The sequence below is a fragment of the Pseudophryne corroboree genome, chromosome 1, assembly GCF_028390025.1.
Source record: "Pseudophryne corroboree isolate aPseCor3 chromosome 1, aPseCor3.hap2, whole genome shotgun sequence".
Taxonomy (NCBI): domain Eukaryota; kingdom Metazoa; phylum Chordata; class Amphibia; order Anura; family Myobatrachidae; genus Pseudophryne; species Pseudophryne corroboree.
In genome coordinates, this window is record NC_086444.1 from 110,350,817 (window position 1) to 110,369,752 (window position 18,936).

General features: G+C 43.3%; 1 protein-coding gene across 1 annotated transcript in view; it reads left to right on the forward strand.

Moving 5' to 3' along the window:
• Nucleotides 1-18,936, forward strand: part of LOC135056579 (chondroitin sulfate proteoglycan 4-like) — a 75,105-nt gene that overhangs the window by 26,885 nt on the left and 29,284 nt on the right. The window contains exons 2-3 of the mRNA XM_063961933.1: nucleotides 4,510-4,673; nucleotides 12,785-16,333. Coding sequence (XP_063818003.1) covers nucleotides 4,510-4,673; nucleotides 12,785-16,333 — 3,713 coding nt within the window. The remainder of the gene's footprint in view (nucleotides 1-4,509; nucleotides 4,674-12,784; nucleotides 16,334-18,936) is intronic.

Sequence of the window (18,936 nt, forward strand, 5' to 3'; positions counted from 1 at the left end):
CGCGCTGGATTTGTAGCACTATTCAGCTGGGAGCTTTGGTATAATCCCCATGGTCCTTTCGGAGTCCCCAGCATCCACTAGGACGTCAGAGAAAATAAGAATTTACTCACCGGTAATTCTATTTCTCGTAGTCCGTAGTGGATGCTGGGCACCCATCCCAAGTGCGGATTGTCTGCAATACCTGTACATAGTTATTGTTACAAAAATCGGGTTTTGTTGTGAGCCATCTCTTCAGAGGCTCCATTTGTTATCATACTGTTAACCGGGGTTCCTATCACGTGTTATATGGTGTGATTGGTGTGGCTGGTATGAGTCTTACCCGGGATTCAAAAATCCTTCCTTATTGTGTCAGCTCTTCCGGGCACAGTTCCTAACTGAGGCTTGGAGGAGGGTCGTAGGGGGAGGAGCCAGTGCACACCAGATAGTCCTAAATCTTTCTATAGAGTGCCCAGTCTCCTGCGGAGCCCGTCTATTCCCCATGGTCCTTACGGAGTCCCCAGCATCCACTACGGACTACGAGAAATAGAATTACCGGTGAGTAAATTCTTATTTTTTATTTATTTATTTATTTATTTATTTATTTTATTTATTTATTATTTTTACAAACATATATCTGATTTCTCTGGTGACAGTTGTATGGGTATAATATAATAGAATGTATCACCATTACATTAATAGCATGAATACCAATGGATTTAATAATGCAGTGGTATCAGGATTCATGCTATGAATATGCAGCAGGATCTAAATGATTGACAGCCTTCGGATCCAATCAAAACAATGTATGGGGGATATAAGGAGACGGAAATCCTGGCTCTGGTTAGCGCCCTGAGGAAGCCTAAGGTGGAACGGCCGTGGGCTGCTTCCGGGTGGTGTTAGAACTCAAAGTTAAACAAAAGTTACAAATGTGTCTATAATTATAAATGCTAATGTAATAGTGTTGTCCTCCTCTGAGATAAGCAACAGACTGTGATTGCCCCCTCTCACGATCTCCGCTGCCGGCAGCGGCTTCGTGAGTGAAGCCGTCAGACGGAGAGAGAGAGCAGGGAGTCTCGGCGTCAGCCCGCACACACGCTGAGCTCAGTGCGGCCAGCGGTAATAAGACGGGCGGCCGGCTTTCAGTGTGCAGCAGCATCTTTTGTGATCACGGCCTATAAAGTTACATAGTGCTGTGATCACAATATATTAAATCCAAATGCTCTCCAGTAATAATCAGTATTATTAGACAAAGCAATAAATGAATAGAAAATATACTGATAGTGGGAGATTATAATGAAATAATAGGGTCATGCACAGTTGCTTAAAACACATACAATCACTCAGATGGGATGGAAGTGTAATGGTTGATACATACAGGCTAATTGATTTATTGAATAGCTTATAAGACAATACACTAGATACGTTGGGAAAGATATCCCTAGACTAACACAGAAAGGAAGGTGTGTTAATCATAGACAATTGGGCAATATACAATAAAATCCAGCTAATAATTGATGGCTACAACATATAAGAATATATCTGAAATTAATTGGGGTATTAAGGATAATTAGTGGAGGAAATATCTCCCTTGTATGAAAGATTAACAGTGACACATCCTTTCAATAGAGCCAGCAATATTTATAAGCTACAATCTATAAAAACAGCAATAGTAGCTACACTGTATGAGAGCCAGCAATGTGTATAAGCCACAATTTATAAGAGCAACAATAGTAGCTACTTTGTATGAGAGCATACTTGAAACTGTTGCTAAAAGGACAAGCAACAATACTGATAGCCTGATATACCAAAAAACAATTTATAGGACAACACCAGCAAAAGACATGGATATTATGGTATAGGCAATATAGCCTTTATTTAGACAAAACTTTGAGGGATCACCATCCGGAAACGAGTAGTTTTTATTATCACATTCTGTTTTTTCTATACACACTATATTTTAATATTTCACCAATTCCTAAGAATTTTAATGCATATCCAATAAAGAATAGACATTTTAAGCAAACAATTAATGGTAGAGTGCGTCCAAGAAAATGCTTCTTTCTTCTTCTTTTTTCTTTGGATTCTTCGTACATTCCATCGCTGGGCAACGATCCGCTTTGTACTTGTAGGATGCGCCTGCGCAGTTCTGACCTGATCGCAGCGCAGCGAAAAAGCCTAGCGTGGGATCATGTCTGAATGACCCCCTCAGTACCAACCAATCTGCTCCTAACTGTCATGTCACATGCTGTGTTTGAATAATGACAGTTAGGAGCTAATTGGCTGGTACTTTATCTCCAGCGACTTTTTCTCCATCCAAGGCTTAGTAAATAGATACCAACCGCTATGACAAAGGTTAAAGAATTAAATGATAAAGGATGGATTACTGCCAGCAGTGGACTCTCTCAGACCTAAGCCCACAGTTCTGTGGATTCTGATTTATTGCTGATGAACTTTGAAACAATGCAGTCTAATCACTTGGATATCTCTATACGGGTGTAGTATGAGTGGCCGGCTCGCGGGCAAACGCAAATGAGCCGCTTGCAGGCACAGTGGCGTGCTACGCGCGCCACGCTATTTATTCTCCCTCCAGGGGGGTCGTGGACCCCCAAGAGGGAGAATAGTTGTCTGTACTATTGTGGTTGGGACTAATGCCACTTCACTTTGCTGAGGACAAGTGTGCCTTGCAGTCTTATCTATGATGGATTTTTATTATAATTAAGAAAAATAATTGGCAGAAGACACCATAGCATATATGTTGCCAGTTGTTTTAAGTATTTACATGTCTGAACAAGTAGCTCCTGGAATGCTGGAATATTGTGGATATGTGGTCTGTTTCTTTTATCACTGTTTGACTTTACTCAGCAGAGGAATTTCAGACTTTGGAATATGAGTCGCAAACCCCCCTCCAAAAAAACCCTTTTTATTCACAATAAAACATCTGGTTTAAAAGAAATTGCTGTTAACGTGAGTTGCACAAAACCCAGCAAGCCTTTTGTATGTAGGAGTTGAGATACTATATTAAATTATATACTTCTGTTAAAGTAGCAATCACGTGAAAAGCTGAGTGTTTTTTATTTGAAATAAATCTCTGTGGCAGGCTATAAGAAGACTGTTGATATGAACCTTTTTGCCTTGTGTGTATGGGCTGCTATTAATGATTTATAATTCTGCCATATCATGGACTACCATGGCAACCACTGTTACATGGCAGATGAAGAAGTGAGCAAAGAGGCATTAGAGTTCTGCCTGCTATGTATAATGTAAATGTGCATCCTCTTCTTCCTTAACGGCTGTATGTGAAAATGATTGAGGCCGCCAATCTGGGACGTTTTTAAAGGGGCAATCACTTACAAGGAATGCTTGTGCCTTGTAACTGTTAAAAAAAACAAAAACGTCTGAGTTTGGCCATCTCTGACTCCATTACATCCTGCCGCATGTATGTGTCCTACATTGTCTTGTACTTTGTTAGGCGCTGCAGAACTCTTGTGGTGCCATATAAATAAACAATAATAATACTTATGGGGCCAATTCAATTGTTTCCCCTGCGGCTAACACTCCGTGGGAAAAAAACAGTTGAATCTGCCCCATTATTGGGGTGTGAAACAGAGCAGCAATTCAGTTGTTATTGCATTAAGATGCCCGTTAGCTGCTGGGTGCCATTTCTTCTTGCAGCCTCCTGAGGTGCAAGAAGAGGCATGCGTTAAGTCAGCACTTTTGGCGTCCCAATGGGAGTTTGGACGCCCAGAGCAGGACTTTAGATTGGTTTGGCCATTTTGTCTGTTTGGGCGCAACATAATTGGCCGCCCAAACACAACTGAATCCTGACAATTGTTTGGGTGTCTATACCTTCCCATGTAGACTGGAAAAATCGATGCCTAAAATAATTGAATCGCCCTCTAAATGCTTAGATAAAGATACGTTTGATATTGTTGGTAAAGGTGTGGCATTTGAGTCAATTGAACATGCTCCATCTTTATGTCCGTAAAGACGGAGCATATAGATGAAGATTTCCCTTCCCTGGAACCAAGGGATAAAAGCCAATCCATCTCCAGACTACTGTTCTTCCCCCACAGAGCTTAGCAATTTGATGCAATTTTTCTACTGTTAATGTAATTGAGATTTTGGGGTGATAGTGTAGGGGGTGTACACGCCCACATGATGCTGGCCACCCCCGCCCACATGGCACTGACCACACCTCCTCACAATAGACCCTTTATCATTCCCAGGCCCATGTGACTCTAGAACCGTCCCTCAATGAGGCTTGATCTGGTTAGCTCAATAGCTCCTATGCAGGGGCATGGCTGCAGGCTTGGTTTTTCCAGTGGCTTCTACTAGGCCAAGAGATGAGCGCATTTGTAATGCTTTTTATTTATACTGCATGTTTTTACCACAACACGCTGATGAATAACACTATTAAACAGAGTAACACTATCATTGTTACTATTAATTTGTATGCTACATGAGACTGTACCAGTACTTTAGCTTAATTTTTTTCTTCTCTCTTTGTATTTGTCCCTTTCTCTGTCATAGCTTCTTTTTATGGTGAAAGTTATATTGAATTGAAAAAAGTTGAATCGTTTGCCAGATTGTCTCTTCAGTTACGTTTCCGAACCAGCAAAGCAGATGGGTTACTGTTTTTGGCAGCTGGGAGAGATGATTACAGCTTGGTTGAGCTACGTGCAGGACGTGTGCAGGTGGGATATGTACATTACATCCTTTCACTAGTTGCTTATTCTTAATTGGTTCAGAACCTGGTATCTTCGTTGTGACGTTTTGTCTTTGTACTTCTTACTCATTTCAGTGCAGGCTTTATTCAGGATTGCACAGAGATTTATTAAACTTCTTCTTTAAATAGTTTCCCAGTCCTTACTCAAAAATAGCAAATTAATGTCCCACGGGGGACCAATCATGGGGACAATTGAATTGTTTGAGAGAATTAACTTCCGTCTAAAGTGGCCGAGAGCTAATTCATTTGTTTGAGCATTAAGCAGCTTCTCCTGTGCTAAATTCCAGACGAGCTGTAGTGATCACACATGCAGCCCCAAAGCTCCTCTCAGAAGGGTGCTAGCAGAAATCCATGTTAAGCGCTGCCTTGAGGCTGGTAATCCAAAACAATTGAATTAGCTCCCAGCCACTATAGACCGGAGCTAATTCTCTGAAACAATTAATTCCCCTCCTATACTTTGGGGTCGATTCAATTGTTTGTTTCCCCCGGCCGCCAATCCATGGCGCCCAACGGAGCAATTCAATTGTTGCTTTGTTCAGGCGTGCAGGCAGCAGGGGAGACACATTTCAGCTCGCAGCCACCTGACCATGTGCAGAAACGCTGCAGTTTGGACGCTCAAATGGGTGGTTGAGTGCCCAAATCTGAAATTTAGATGGGTTTAGCCCAGTGGTTTCCAAACTCTTTTGAATCACGGCGCCCTAGAGTATCAGAATTTTTTTCACGGCACCCCTAGGCCAAAAATTTCTTATTGAGAAATTTAGAAAGAAATATTAAATTAAGTAGATTGTGTTTATATGTCATCCTTAGGCTCAATTGTGTGGTGAGGGACAAGATTTACCTCTGTTTGTCCCCATATTTTATGACTGACCGCTACTAACACTAATTTTGCATATTATATTGACCATAAATAATTTGAATTGATGCTGGACCACCAATCCAAGGCACCCCTGCAAGTGTCCCGAGGCACCCCAGGGAGCCACGGCACACCGTTTGGGAACCACTGGTTTAGCCGCTTTGTGCAGCTAAACCCAGTACTAATGGGCGCACATATGCGGCATGCGCGCCCATCGGGTACAACAGTTGAATAGCCCCGTCGGACGTCCAATGCGTTTGGGCGCCCTCAAAATAATTCAATCGGCCCCTGTATGTAATTTCCAGTGCACACCTCATTTATAATGCGTCCGTTTTTTCCAGTGGGTACAATTTCTCTGGCTGGGTCCACAGGTTATCCACAGGATAACATTGGGATATGCCGGAGCGACAGCGGAAATGGCACCAAATAGTCACAAGCTTTCTGGCCTCCCAGGATGCATCGGGCTCATCCATATAATCCCGCCCACCGACTCAGTCAAATCAGTTTTTTGTTTGGTGCGGCAGGAGCCGGACCATGGTCACAGGGCTGCTGTTAAGGCAACCCTAAGCTTTTATTACTTTATTTTTATAGTCTTTCTATGTTTTGAGTGATCTTTCTTAACAGCGTCTTAAACGCATGCTAGAAAGAGTCACTCCAACAACTCTCCACCGGGTCGCAACAACGATTACCTCTGGGTATTAGTGCTGTCTCGACTGGCGTCTGTGTCGGATGTTCTAGCAGGTCCAGCAGACGTTACCAGACTGTGGCCGGAGCATGGGGAGAAGGCAAGGCATCGGTTCCACTTACTAGGGGATTCCGGACACAGCCGCACTGTATTGGAGGAGACCACAAACCGTGGCTGACGCGCCGCCACTCTTAAGTGCTCCAGCGCTATGCTTTAGGGATCATAGGTGCCAGGACTAGGTTGAGGCCGCGATCCCTGGAGTTTGTCAGCAGGGGGAGTCGGACGCTCTCCTGGTCGCCCCTCCCGTCCATGAACTGATAACCTTACTTCCGTCTCAGACCATACCGCGAGGGTACTCGTCGCAGCTTAGGCTGCTGCGGTTGTGTACATTAGAGTTGCCGCCGAGACAGGGTCGCAGACAGGAGCATCTGCATACACTGATCGTTCACTGAGTGTCTGTGTCCGTTATTGAGCGTCTGTGTCTCTTATCGTTTACCGGCGCGGCAGTGTACACTAGTAGAGTCTGAATCTACTCAGCGTCTTTTGAGCGTATTGATCGTTCCTGGAAGTGGGGTGAGTCTCCCTGTATCCCACTCTACTGAGTAAGGGTTATACAGTACTAACATTCTATCTACTGTTTAGTATGAATAGTTAATTTTGGTACACAATGCATATGAGGCCTGTGCAGTACTGTGGTTTTCTGCATTATTTGACTGAAAAACTTATTGAAATAGCTGTTTAAAAACAGAAACAGTAAATTGTACTCCTACATACTGGACAAGTAATTTTGTGGTTGATTATATACTCATATGACAATTGCTAATATTTAACATGTGACTGCTAGTGTGATTGCTGACTTTTATTTGTTTGTCGGTATTGTTTCTGAACCTCAATTCGGATGCTCGGGTTGTGGTCAGATTGATATCACTTTTATATTTATATAAGTGATCTCAGTCACAGAGAGTGTAGTATATTGTATAAACAGATTATTTACCATGTCTGAGCGGCAAAAGTGACGAGGATACTTTATCAGGGACTCCTACACCCTTAACATGTCTATCTTGTAAAGTAGGGGTGTTAGCCCAGTATCTAACTTATGACGGGTTATGTGCAAACTGTTGTGCGTATCAGCAAAATAAAAGACAGGTTCAGCAACCAGCAGATCCACCATAGGGTGTGTTTGCACAGACTATGGGGTCGATTCTATTCGGCAACTTAAGAATAGCGCCGGGAATTAGCTCCCGACGTTATTCAATTCAGCTCCAGTTAAGTCGGCGATGTCCCGTTCTCGCCGACTTAACAGGTAGTTTTGTCGGGAGAGCGGGCATTCTCCGACTTAACTCCCCGGCGCGAGGCTGATTCCCGACAGAATCAGCCTCGCGCCGGCCGCGAGGCAGCACTTTTGTCGGGTTTCTTCTCTCATCCCCCGGGGATGAGAGAAGAATTCCCGACAATTGCGGGTCACTAGCAGCTGAATTGAATAGCGTCGGGAGCTAATTCCCGGCGCTATTCTTAAATTGCCGAATAGAATTGACCCCTTTGTCTACAATAGCTGACAGATTAGCACCTGTGGTGCCACACCCAGTAGGATACACTATTAACCCTTACATGCAGCTCCCTTCTTGTGGGTTAATTCCAGCAGCTTCAACAAGTAAGCAGGCTAGTGAAGCCAGGGTAGATACATCTATGTTACAGACTACACAAGACCATACAACAGATGAGGATACTGTGTATTCAAATTCCCCATTTGACGACCAGTCGGAGGGTTTCAGTTCAGAGGATATAGCTGAGCTTATTGATGCCATGAAGGCTGTTCTGTCTCTGGAAGAATCAGCCAAAGCAATAACAAAATCTAAAGCACCTGTGTTTAAATGTCCAAAAGCAGTTAGGATTGAGTTTCCAGGGTCAGAAGATCTGACGGAAATCATGGAAGAACCTTGGGCTACACCCAATAAAAAATATAGAATTCCGAAAAAGTGGGATTCTTACTATCCTTTTCCGGCTGAGGACTGTTCTAAAAGAGAAGTTCCTCCTAAAGTAGATGCACATGTCGTGCGACTTGTGCGAAAATCTATTTTACTGTTACCTTCTACCTCATTGAATGATGTCACAGATAGAAGAGTAGATGGTTTCTTGAAAAACATTTTTTCTCTGTCAGGGGCTGTTGTAAGGCCAGCTATAGCTTCAGTCTGGATGGCAAAAGCAATGGTAGAATGGGCGGAGGAACTTGAGAGTGGCCTCTCTGCACCTACCAGGGAGCAGGGGTCTCATCTAGGCCATATAAAACAAGCTGCGCAATATTTGGAAGAAGCAGCAATTGATATGGGTACGATTGCTTCTAAAGCATCAGCCTTAACGGTAGCCGCTCGTAGTTTCCTGCTAGTTATAACCCTAAACCTAGGGGTTAAAAATTTCGGCCATTTCGATGGCAAGGTAGAGCAAAAGGAAAGGATGATTCTAAACAACCCCAGTACAATAAATCAGCTAGGGGTAGGAAGCAATGGGCCAATAGACGGCCAGCTTCCAAACCAGAACAGTAGCCATCCGGTTTGAGGGTGCGGGCCTCCACCTGGAGGATTCCAGGGTTGGGGGCCGACTCCTTCACTTTGCACACATATGGCAGCAGTCGACGACAGATGCTTGGGTGCAGAAGGTGGTATCTCTCGGTTATGGTTTCTCTTTCAAGAAGCAGCCTCCTCAAAGGTTTTTTTGCACCAGCCCGTCTCGTATAGAGTCGAAAAGGCCAGAGCTCTGCAGGAAGCAGTTCAGAAATTGCTTCAGTTTGGGGTAATTATCCCAGTACCCCTGACACAAAGGGGACGGGGGTTTTACTCCAAACTATTTTTGATTCAGAAGCCAAATGGATCATTCCGACCAATTCTCAATCTCAAGCAGTTAAATGAATACATTTGGGTTCCAAAGTTTCACATGGAGACATTACGCTCCATAGTTTTGGCCATGGAACCAGGAGATTACATGGTATCTCTGGATGTACAGGATGCTTACCTGCACGTGCCCATAGCATGGTCCCATCAGTGTTACCTCAGGTTTGCCATCCCCCAGCAACATTTTCAGTTCCAGGCTTTGCCTTTTGGGCTAGTAACAGCCCCCAGGGTATTTACCAAAATTATGGTGGTTATGGCAGCCTATCTCCGCAAGCAGGGGATAAGAATTTTTCCATACCTCGACGATCTTTTAATCCTGGCTCAATCCCAGGAGTTACTCTTGGGCCATCTCCAACAGACAATAGCTTGTCTACAAAGACACGGATGGCTCATAAATTGGGAAAAGTCGTCTCTGAGTCCATCACAACGGATGGTTCACTTGGGGGCCATATTGGATTCAAGTCTACAAAGGATAATCTTACCTGGGAAAAAGATATCCAAGGTGCAGATAATGATTCAGGAATTGTTGCACAGTCAGACAGTATCAGACCATGCAGCGATGCGAGTAATGGGTCTGATGGTGTCAACATTCGACATGGTGGAATATACACAATTCCACTCCAGACCTTTACAGCACCCCATTCTGACCAGAACGGAAGACATCAGACAATACAAATACAGATGATAACGCTTCCAATAAATGTAAAAAGGTCACTAACTTGGTGGCTACAGATGGACCAACTAGACAAGGGGAGACCCTTTTGGATAGCAGATTGGCAAGTACTGACAACGGATGCCAGTCTTCAAGGCTGGGGAGCAGTGTTAGAAAATTTCTGGTTCCAGGGAAAATGGACCACAAGGGAAAGTTGCCTGCCAATAAATCTGTTGGAAATAAGGGCCATATATTTGGCTCTGGTTCAGGCAAAGGACATTCTGCATGGAAGACCAGTCCAGATCCGTTCAGACAATGCAACAGCAGTAGCGTACCTCAACCATCAGGGAGGAACTCACAACAAAAGATTGATGGAGGAAGTAACTCACATACTAAGATGGGCAGAACTCCATCTTCCGGCATTGTCCGCAGTGTTTGTGCCAGGAGTGCTGAACTGGGAAGCGGACTTTCTCAGTCGACACACCATTCAGAAGACCGAATGGGCGTTGCACCCAGAAGTATTTCAAACTCTAGTAAACAGATGGGGTCTTCCAGCGATAGATCTCATGGCGTCCCATTTGAACAACAAAGTTTCGGCACACGGGTCAAGAACAAAGGATCCCGGGGCAATCTAGCATATCTGTTTCCTCCAATCTCCCTGTTACCCAGGGTGGTGAGGAAAATAAAGCTATCAAAGGGAGCCATAATTCTAATAGCTCCAGCCTGGCACAGAAGGCATTGGTACATAGATCTACTAAGGATGTCCGTGGAAGCTCCAATTCTGCTTCCTCAACGTCCAGATCTTCTAATGCAGGGGCCTTGTTATCACAGCCACCTGGAACGGCTGTCTTTGACGGCGTGGCTGTTGAAACCTCTATCCTAAAATCAAGAGAATTTTCACAACAGGTAATTCAAACCATGCTTAGAGCAAGAAAGCCTTCTTCAGCTCGTATTTATCATCGAATATGGCAGGCCTATATTCATTGGTGTAGCGAAAGAGGTACGGATCCAAGATCTTTTAAAGTATCCAGGATTTTGGATTTCCTCCAAGCAGGAATGGATAAGGGTTTAAAGGTGGCTTCCTTGACAGTTCAAGTATCAGCATTAACTGTATGGTTTCAGAAAAAGATTGCTAACCTACAGGATGTGCGTACTTTTTTTCAGGGAATGTTGCACATTCAACCACCGTTTGTTCCTCCTGCAGTACCCTGGGATTTAAATCTGGTTCTTAAAATCCTTCAGGGGGCTCCTTTTGACCCACTTAAGAGAGCAGATCTTAAATGGTTGACGGCTAAAGTTCTCTTTCTACTGACGATGGCGTCAGCTAGAAGAGTGTCAGATTTAAGAGCACTGTCTTGTAAGTCTCCTTTTCTGATCTTTAATCCAGATAAAGCAGTTCTCAGAACTAAATCTGGTTATTTTCCAAAGGTGGTCTCAAAGTTTCACCTGAACGAAGAAATTGTAGTCCTGGCTTTTCAGGTATCGAGACTTTCTGCGGGAGAAGCGTTGCTGTACGTAGTCCGTGCATTAAGAATTTATGTAGATCGTACTAGTGCCATCAGAAAGACAGATTCTCTGTTCATTCTCTACGGATTTCACAAAAGAGGATAACCTGCTACTAAACAGATGCTAGCAAGATGGCTTCGAATGACGATTTCAGAAGCATATTCTTGTGCTGATCTCCCTGCTCCGGCTAATGTCTCTGCGTAGGGTAGGTCCTTCGTGGGCAGCACAGCATGGTGCTTCAGCAGAACAGATTTGTAAGGCAGCCACATGGTCTTCCATTAACACATTCATTAGACATTATGCCTTGGATACTTTTGCCTCTCATGACGCGGAATTCGGGCGAAAGGTTCTCCTGGCTAATCAGGAGCATCCCCACCACTAATAATGGCTTTGGGAATCCCAATGTTATCCTGTGGATAACCTGTGGACCCAGCCGGAGAAATATACCGTTATGGTAAGAACTTACCGTTGATAACGGAATTTCTCCTATGTCCACAGGTATCCACAGGGATCCCACCCTGTCGCACCTGATTTGAGGGTCTTTACAATCACTAAACCTCTTCCCTCTTGTATGGAAGGGTGTGCATGTGTGTCCGTATCGCCTGAATAGGGTTCTACATGATGCTCCTGCCTAATTGCTGTGAAAACAACTGATTTGACTGAGTCGGTGGGCAGGATTATATGGATGAGCCCGATGCATCCTGGGAGGCCAGAAAGCTTGTGACTATTTGGTGCCATTTCCGCTGTCGCTCCGGCATATCCCAATGTTATCCTGTGGATACCTGTGGACATAGGAGAAATTCCGTTATCAACGGTAAGTTCTTACCATAACGGTATATTTTGCACTTGTCCAAACTAGAATCTGTGGTGCATCTAGCAAGTCTGGTCTACATCTCAGTGCTGAGATACAGACCAGACTGTGCTTCTGCATGTAACTAATGAATGCTGAACCACTTAATTTTTACATTGCAATATATAGCTTAGCTGGAACGCACTCCACCCAACTCTAAAGGGTCTATATACTAAGCCTTGGCTGGAGATAAAGTACCAGCCAACCAACTCTTAACTGTTATTTTTCAAACACAGCCTGAGACACGGCAGTTAGGAGCTGATTGGCTGGTACTTTATCTCCGTCCACTTTTTCTCCATCCAAGGCTTAGTAAATAGACCCCTAAATCCCTCTATACATTTTAAATCTGACCCACCTGTAAAAAAAAAAAAAAAAAAAAAAAAAATTGCTCGACTTTTGAAACTTTTCTCTCAATTGTAAATCAGACCAATATTTATCATAAGCTTAGGTGTAATGGAAGTGTGATAAATGCTGGAAAGTTTTCCGTGTTGGTAAGGTAAGAGGGGGCTACCTTCCACAGGTATTTTTGACTAGTCACTTTAGCATGCTCAGGCTGCTATTATAATAGTCTGGCTGATCTCAAACTCCAAATTTGTGATTTTAAGATAATATGCTGTGAAAATAAAATGTTTTGTTTTATTTTTGTAGGTGAAAGTGAGCCTTGGAGAAGGGGAACTGGTACTTTTCATTGACCAAGGACCTCAATTACATGACTTGGAATGGCACTTAGTTAAGTTACACCAGGAAAAGATAGACGTCACACTTACAGTTGATAAATATGTGAAATCTAATGTCATAAGTCACAGTGGATCAAATACACTCGATGTACAACATGGTCTCTATGTTGGTGGCCTTGGAGACCTGAAAGTCCCATATGCAAAAGACATTCATGAATACTTCAGGGGGTGTCTGGAGGATGTTGTGTTCAATGAGTATGAATTAGTTTCTTCCCTCCGGCCATACCCTGGTCTGAAAAATGTCCATGAGGTTTCCCTAGGATGCAGTGAGGAGTTCTTTATAAGCGAAGATGATCCCATCAGTTTGTTCAGTTCCAAGTCTTACTTAGTTTTCCCCCGTTGGGCCATAGAAGAGGCAGCAGTCTGGGAGTGCTTGGTGCAGGCCTCTTTTGGCAGAGGTTTACTTCTGTATCATTCTGGAAAAGCTGAGGATTTTATTTCGCTGGAAATTATAGACTGGACTGTAAGAGCCACGATTAGAAAAGGCAAACATATTGTACATCTTGATTCTTCCGGAGCCATTACCGAAAACAAATGGCATTACATTAAACTTAAAATCTCACCAAGACATCTTCACCTGACATTGGATGAAAAAACAGAAAATGCTTTGCTCTCTTCTCACGTTAAAACGCATGGTTCTTTGTACGTAGGTGGTGTTGATGAAGTTTCTCGTGACCATGTAAAACGCTTGGGCATAACAACGTTTTCTGGAAAGCATGCGAAGGGAGGAGCATTTAAAGGTTGCATTAAAAACATAAAGGTTAATTCGGTTAAGTATGGATTAAAAAATGTCTTGGCCACTAGAGATATTTCAGCGGGTTGCAAAACTGAAGTTGTGTTGAGTACTGTACCGGCAATAGTAGCTAGAACCTTCCGATTAACAACTGTGGATCCTATAACTTCCGTTTCTACCACTTTGACAACCAAAAATGATGGAAAAGATAACTTTATTGTCCTTAATAACTTGGTGGTTCAGGAGGGTAGCAAAGCCACCTTACAATCTAAACATATCAAATTGAATTTGGACTTTAAAGGGCTTGGCCTGCGTCAGTCACAAGTTTCATTTAAGGTAGCAGAATACCCACTACATGGCCAGTTAAAAATGGATGTTTCTTCTCAACAAGATAAGGGCACATTTACTATGCTGGATCTGTGGCATGGGCGAATAATGTATGTCCACGATGGCTCAGAGGGAACAAGTGATCATTTTAGCTTTTCTGTTACTACAACCAGCAAAAATGAGATGCCCTTGTATCTGCGAGGCCAAAAGCACCACATCTTCAACATTACTGTGACACCATATAATGATTCTCCGGAACTGCTACTACCGGATGGAAACTTGTTCACCTTACTGGAAAATTCCAAAAAACAGCTTACCGGTAGTCTGCTAAACATTTCTGATGTCGACACGGAGCCACAGAACCTACATTTGGTGGTACTTGGTAACCTCAATAAAGATGCTGGCTTTTTAGAAAACGTGAGATATCTAGAAAAGGCACTTACCACATTTTCTTATTCCGATCTACTTGAAGGCAACATATTTTATGTCCACCATGGGGTCAAGAATGCAAGGCTCGTGCTAAGGGTTAACGATGGTGATAAAGTGAGCAACACTGTTGTGTTGAGAATTTTGGCAGTTCCTCTTAATTATAAAGTAGTGAATAACAGTGGGATTGTAGTGACACAAGGGGGAAATGCTTTAATCCAGACTAGCAATGTAGCAGTGGAAACCAATGCAGTGAATCAGGACATAGAAATCAAGTATGACATTATAGTGATGCCAAGGTTTGGCCAGATCCAGAGGAGAAGCTCTGGTAATGAATGGAAGCTGGCAACCTCATTTACTCAGCGCGCTCTAGAGCGAGACAGAGTACGATACCTTAGTACTTACAAGGAAATTCAAGAATCTGATGTAATGGAAAAAGTGACATTGAAAGTCACTGTAGCAAATCGATCCAGTGAAGATGTGGTGTTTCCAATTAAAGTCCAGTGGCTTAAATATACATTGCTTAGAAATGTTCCTCTAAACATTGAAAGCGCAAAGAAGACCATAATTGGATATGACAACCTACATGCTGTTGTTGAGGGCATCAAAATGGAGGACAAGGATATTTATTATAAGTTACAGTCTTTGCCCGGTAAAGGGAAAATTCTAGATAAAAATGAGGTTTTAAATGAAAATGCCATGTTCACCCAGGGGGATGTCACAGAAGGAAAGATTGAGTATGAACTAAGCAATCCACATCATGAAGACACCCAGGATTTCTTTAATTTCATACTGTTCACAAAACATGCGGAGTCCAAATTATATACTTTTACTATCAACATTAAAGCCGATTTGAACAGCATCATTCTGACAAACAAGGCCTTGTCAGTAGTAGAGGGTGAAACGCGTCTTGTAACTAAAGATGAGCTCTTTGTTGAAACATTAAGTAATAAAAAATTTTTTTTCAAGGTTTTGAAAAGTCCACTCCATGGCAAGCTGAAGTTGATTAATTTTTCAGATTCCCTTCTAAGCAACGATAACATCACCGCCTTCTCCAGTCGTGATATTTTGGGTGAGCGCCTCATGTATGTCCATGATAACTCAGAAACGGTGGCAGACTCCTTTGTCGTTCTTGCGTCCTCTGTAGCCTTCGAGACTGAAAATGTTGACCTAACCACTGTGCCCTTGAAGACAGAACTCACTTTTAATATATTGATTGAGTTGAAGAATGACGAGAAGCCCATCCGTGTGGTTGACAAGCTTTTTCATGTGGTTAGGAATGGTCAGAGGTTGGTGACTTTAGAAGACTTGTGCTACCATGATCCGGACACTGATTTTTCTGATGGCCGGTTGTTATATTCCAGGCGTGGTATTCCAAATGGAGACCTTGTTCTAGCTAATGATACTTCAAAGAAGCTTTATCAGTTTACCCAGGAAGACTTGGAGGAAAAAAGCGTACTCTTCATACACCATGGCGTAGAGTACAGCCGCTTTGTCCTGTTTGTAACTGATGGAAAACATTACACGTCCTCACTTCTAGAAGTTAGTGCATCAGAACCGTACATTAAAGTAATTACTAACACAGGGTTGTTGGTGCAGAAAGGGAAAGAGAACATACTAACCACAGCCAACTTTAGTATTGCTACAAACATGTACGTAGAAAGTGATCGGGACATCATTTATAATATTCGCTTGCCACCAAAACATGGAAACATTTATGTACAGAACTTGATCCAGGGATCCTTCACCCACCAAGATTTGAAAAATAGTCACGTGGTTTACAAACATAACGATGGCAGTTATCTTTCTGACACAGTCAACCTTACCGTAACCATTAACGCTATGACTTTGGATGTTGAAGTTAAAATTCGTGTTTATTTGGAAAGTCATCAGCAGCTTCCGACTGTGCAACATCTCAATAGTCTCGTAGTAGAAGAAGGAAAACCGGTTAAAATAGACAAAGACAAGTTGCAAGTAAGTATTTTTTCATTATTCTGATGAGCTTACATTGTACTTATTATTACGGGATCCGGTTAGGATCCCTGTGTTCGGGATCCCAGCAGTCGGAATAATGACGCCTGTTTTATTGGAGGTGATAATGCCCTTGTTTGAAATCCCACATCATGAAACAAGTTTACTGTAGCTTCTCTGGAAGTTTATGACTCTCTAATGCCTGTAGTTCCAAATGTATTGTTATGCTTTGTAAAAATGCTGTATATGAATAATATAACCAACATGGAGCTTGTTATCTAAAGCCAGGGAGTGCAGCCAGTATTGCTTGTACTTGCTGTACTGTAGAGCTGTGGATGGAAAGTCACCTTTTGGCTTTAGGAAAGATGGACGTTCTGTATTCTGAAGGTGTCATCTTCTGGCCAGTCTGGTCTTAAATCATGGGATCCTTTTTACAGGTTTTTTTTTTCTTTTTAAAGCCAAACTAAAATGTTGTATAATTTTGGTCTAATGCATAATGCAAATATGGTATAAATCTCTTGTAATACACCACAAGCTACTAGAAAGGCCTTCATCTCTGGCGAGTGGGGTGCTGTATTTTCTATGTCTCTGTCCTATGACTTCTCCTATAGTGTCCAAACTCGCCAGAAACTAATGAGAAGAGTATTGGGGCAAGAAGAAAGGTTTGACAATATTGATGGGGGTAAATTTACTAAGATGGGAGTTCTATTTAAGATGAGATGTTGCCCATAGCAACCAATCAGATTCTACTTATCATTTATCTAGCACCTTCTAGAAGATAATACCTGGAATTTGATTGGTTGCTATGGGCAACATCCCATCTTAAATAGAACTCCAATCTTAGTAAATTTACCCCATGGTGTAGCCTTACGTTGTGCGTATAGCCAGATATCCTATTGACGGCGAACAGGCAGAGGGGAACACACAACCTTCAGACTGCCTTATAGTATGTACAGGGAGAACACAGACAACTACATCTAGCAATATACATTTTCCTGTGTAGGGCACAACTAAGCAAATACTGCCTGATTCTGAGTTTGGAATAAAGTAAGTAAGAGCAAGTAATTGGGCAACTTGGTGATAGCATGCTGCACTGCAGGTGGGGCAGATGTAAGATGTGCAGAGATTTAGATTTGCCGGGGGCGTGTCCAAAATACAGTGTAACAATAACGTTGTCCAGTATTTGTGGGTTACATGCAGAAGCAGCCAGTATTTACCTTGCATGCAAAAATAAATGATATGTATTTGCACCCCTTGCATTGCAGCATGGTTTGTACCAGGTAAACCGTTACTTGCTTTTTCTGCTGCGGGTACACTGGGCTCCACAAGTCTGGACAATGGGGTGTAGAGTAGGATCTTGATCCGAGGCACCAACAGGCTCAAAGCTTTGACTGTTCCCAGAATGCACAGCGCCGCTTCCTATATCACCCCGCCTCCCAGCACAGGAGCTCAGTTTGTTAGTTGGTGCTGCAGTAAGCAGGCACTGAACAGAGGGGCTGCTCCATGCAGCCCTAAAAAGGCTTTTTTTCTGAAGAAAAAGTGAAGACTTCAAGGGCAGCATCAGGGGTAAGTGTCTTCTGACATTCTCTGCTGCAGCTCCAGCTCTCCTCAGCGGCGCTGTACACTCCCGAGCCCTGGTTGCCGGGTACCTACAGCGGAGGCTCCGGTTTACTTCACGTTAGGCACACACGGCTGGGGCTCTCCAGGATCACGTGGCCGCGCTTCGGGAGGTGGTAAGTGGGTCCCGCTCGCGGGACCCGGTCTTTATCGCGATCCGAGCCTGTCAGTGGGAGGCGGGCCGCGCGCGCTGGCGGTGGACTCTGTGGCAATACAGGCGATCCCACTAGATCACCAGGGCATGGGCGCAGGTCCGGTTTTCTCTTAAAACCGATTTTAATATCGCCCACAGTACCCGGTGGTTTTGCCAGCAAGGGGGATAAGGCTTAGACCTGAAGCCCCTCCCCCAGCCCCAGGGTGCCATTTCCAGCAAGTGTTCCCGCCCTGGAGCTGCATCTCTGTCTTTTCCTCACTCCCTGTCAGTGTCTGTGGCGCCATTACTCCTCAGCTCACTGTTCCTGGGACTGCTTGGGCAAATCCTCCTATGTAAAGCCGCCTGGTTGTCAGCGCTGTGCCTTTACATGACACTTAAGTATTCTACCTGCCTTTTTAGTCAGTGTTAGTTAAGAAAGAGTGCATTTAGTCAGGGGTTTATAGTACAATTACCCTGTGATATACATCCAGTTTCTTACTGTGTACTGTTATATCTATTGACTATATAGCTGTGTAAGCTAGTCCAGTGCAGTATTATTGTCTGTAATAACCTCTGCATTGTACAAACTGTGACTATTTGTGTGTGCATTGATAGCTGAGTGGTGTCCATCTCGTGTCTTTCACTCAACTTGCTATCCCTATATTCTATAACCTGAGGGGGCTTGGTGCGTTAGGTGTTATTTAATATAGGATTTTCACAAAGATATACTGTATTACGTATTTCTCTAACGTCCTAGTTAGTAGATGCTGGGAACTCCGTAAGGACCATGGGGAATAGCGGGCTCCGCAGGAGACTGGGCACTCTAAAGAAAGATTTAGTACTATCTGGTGTGCAC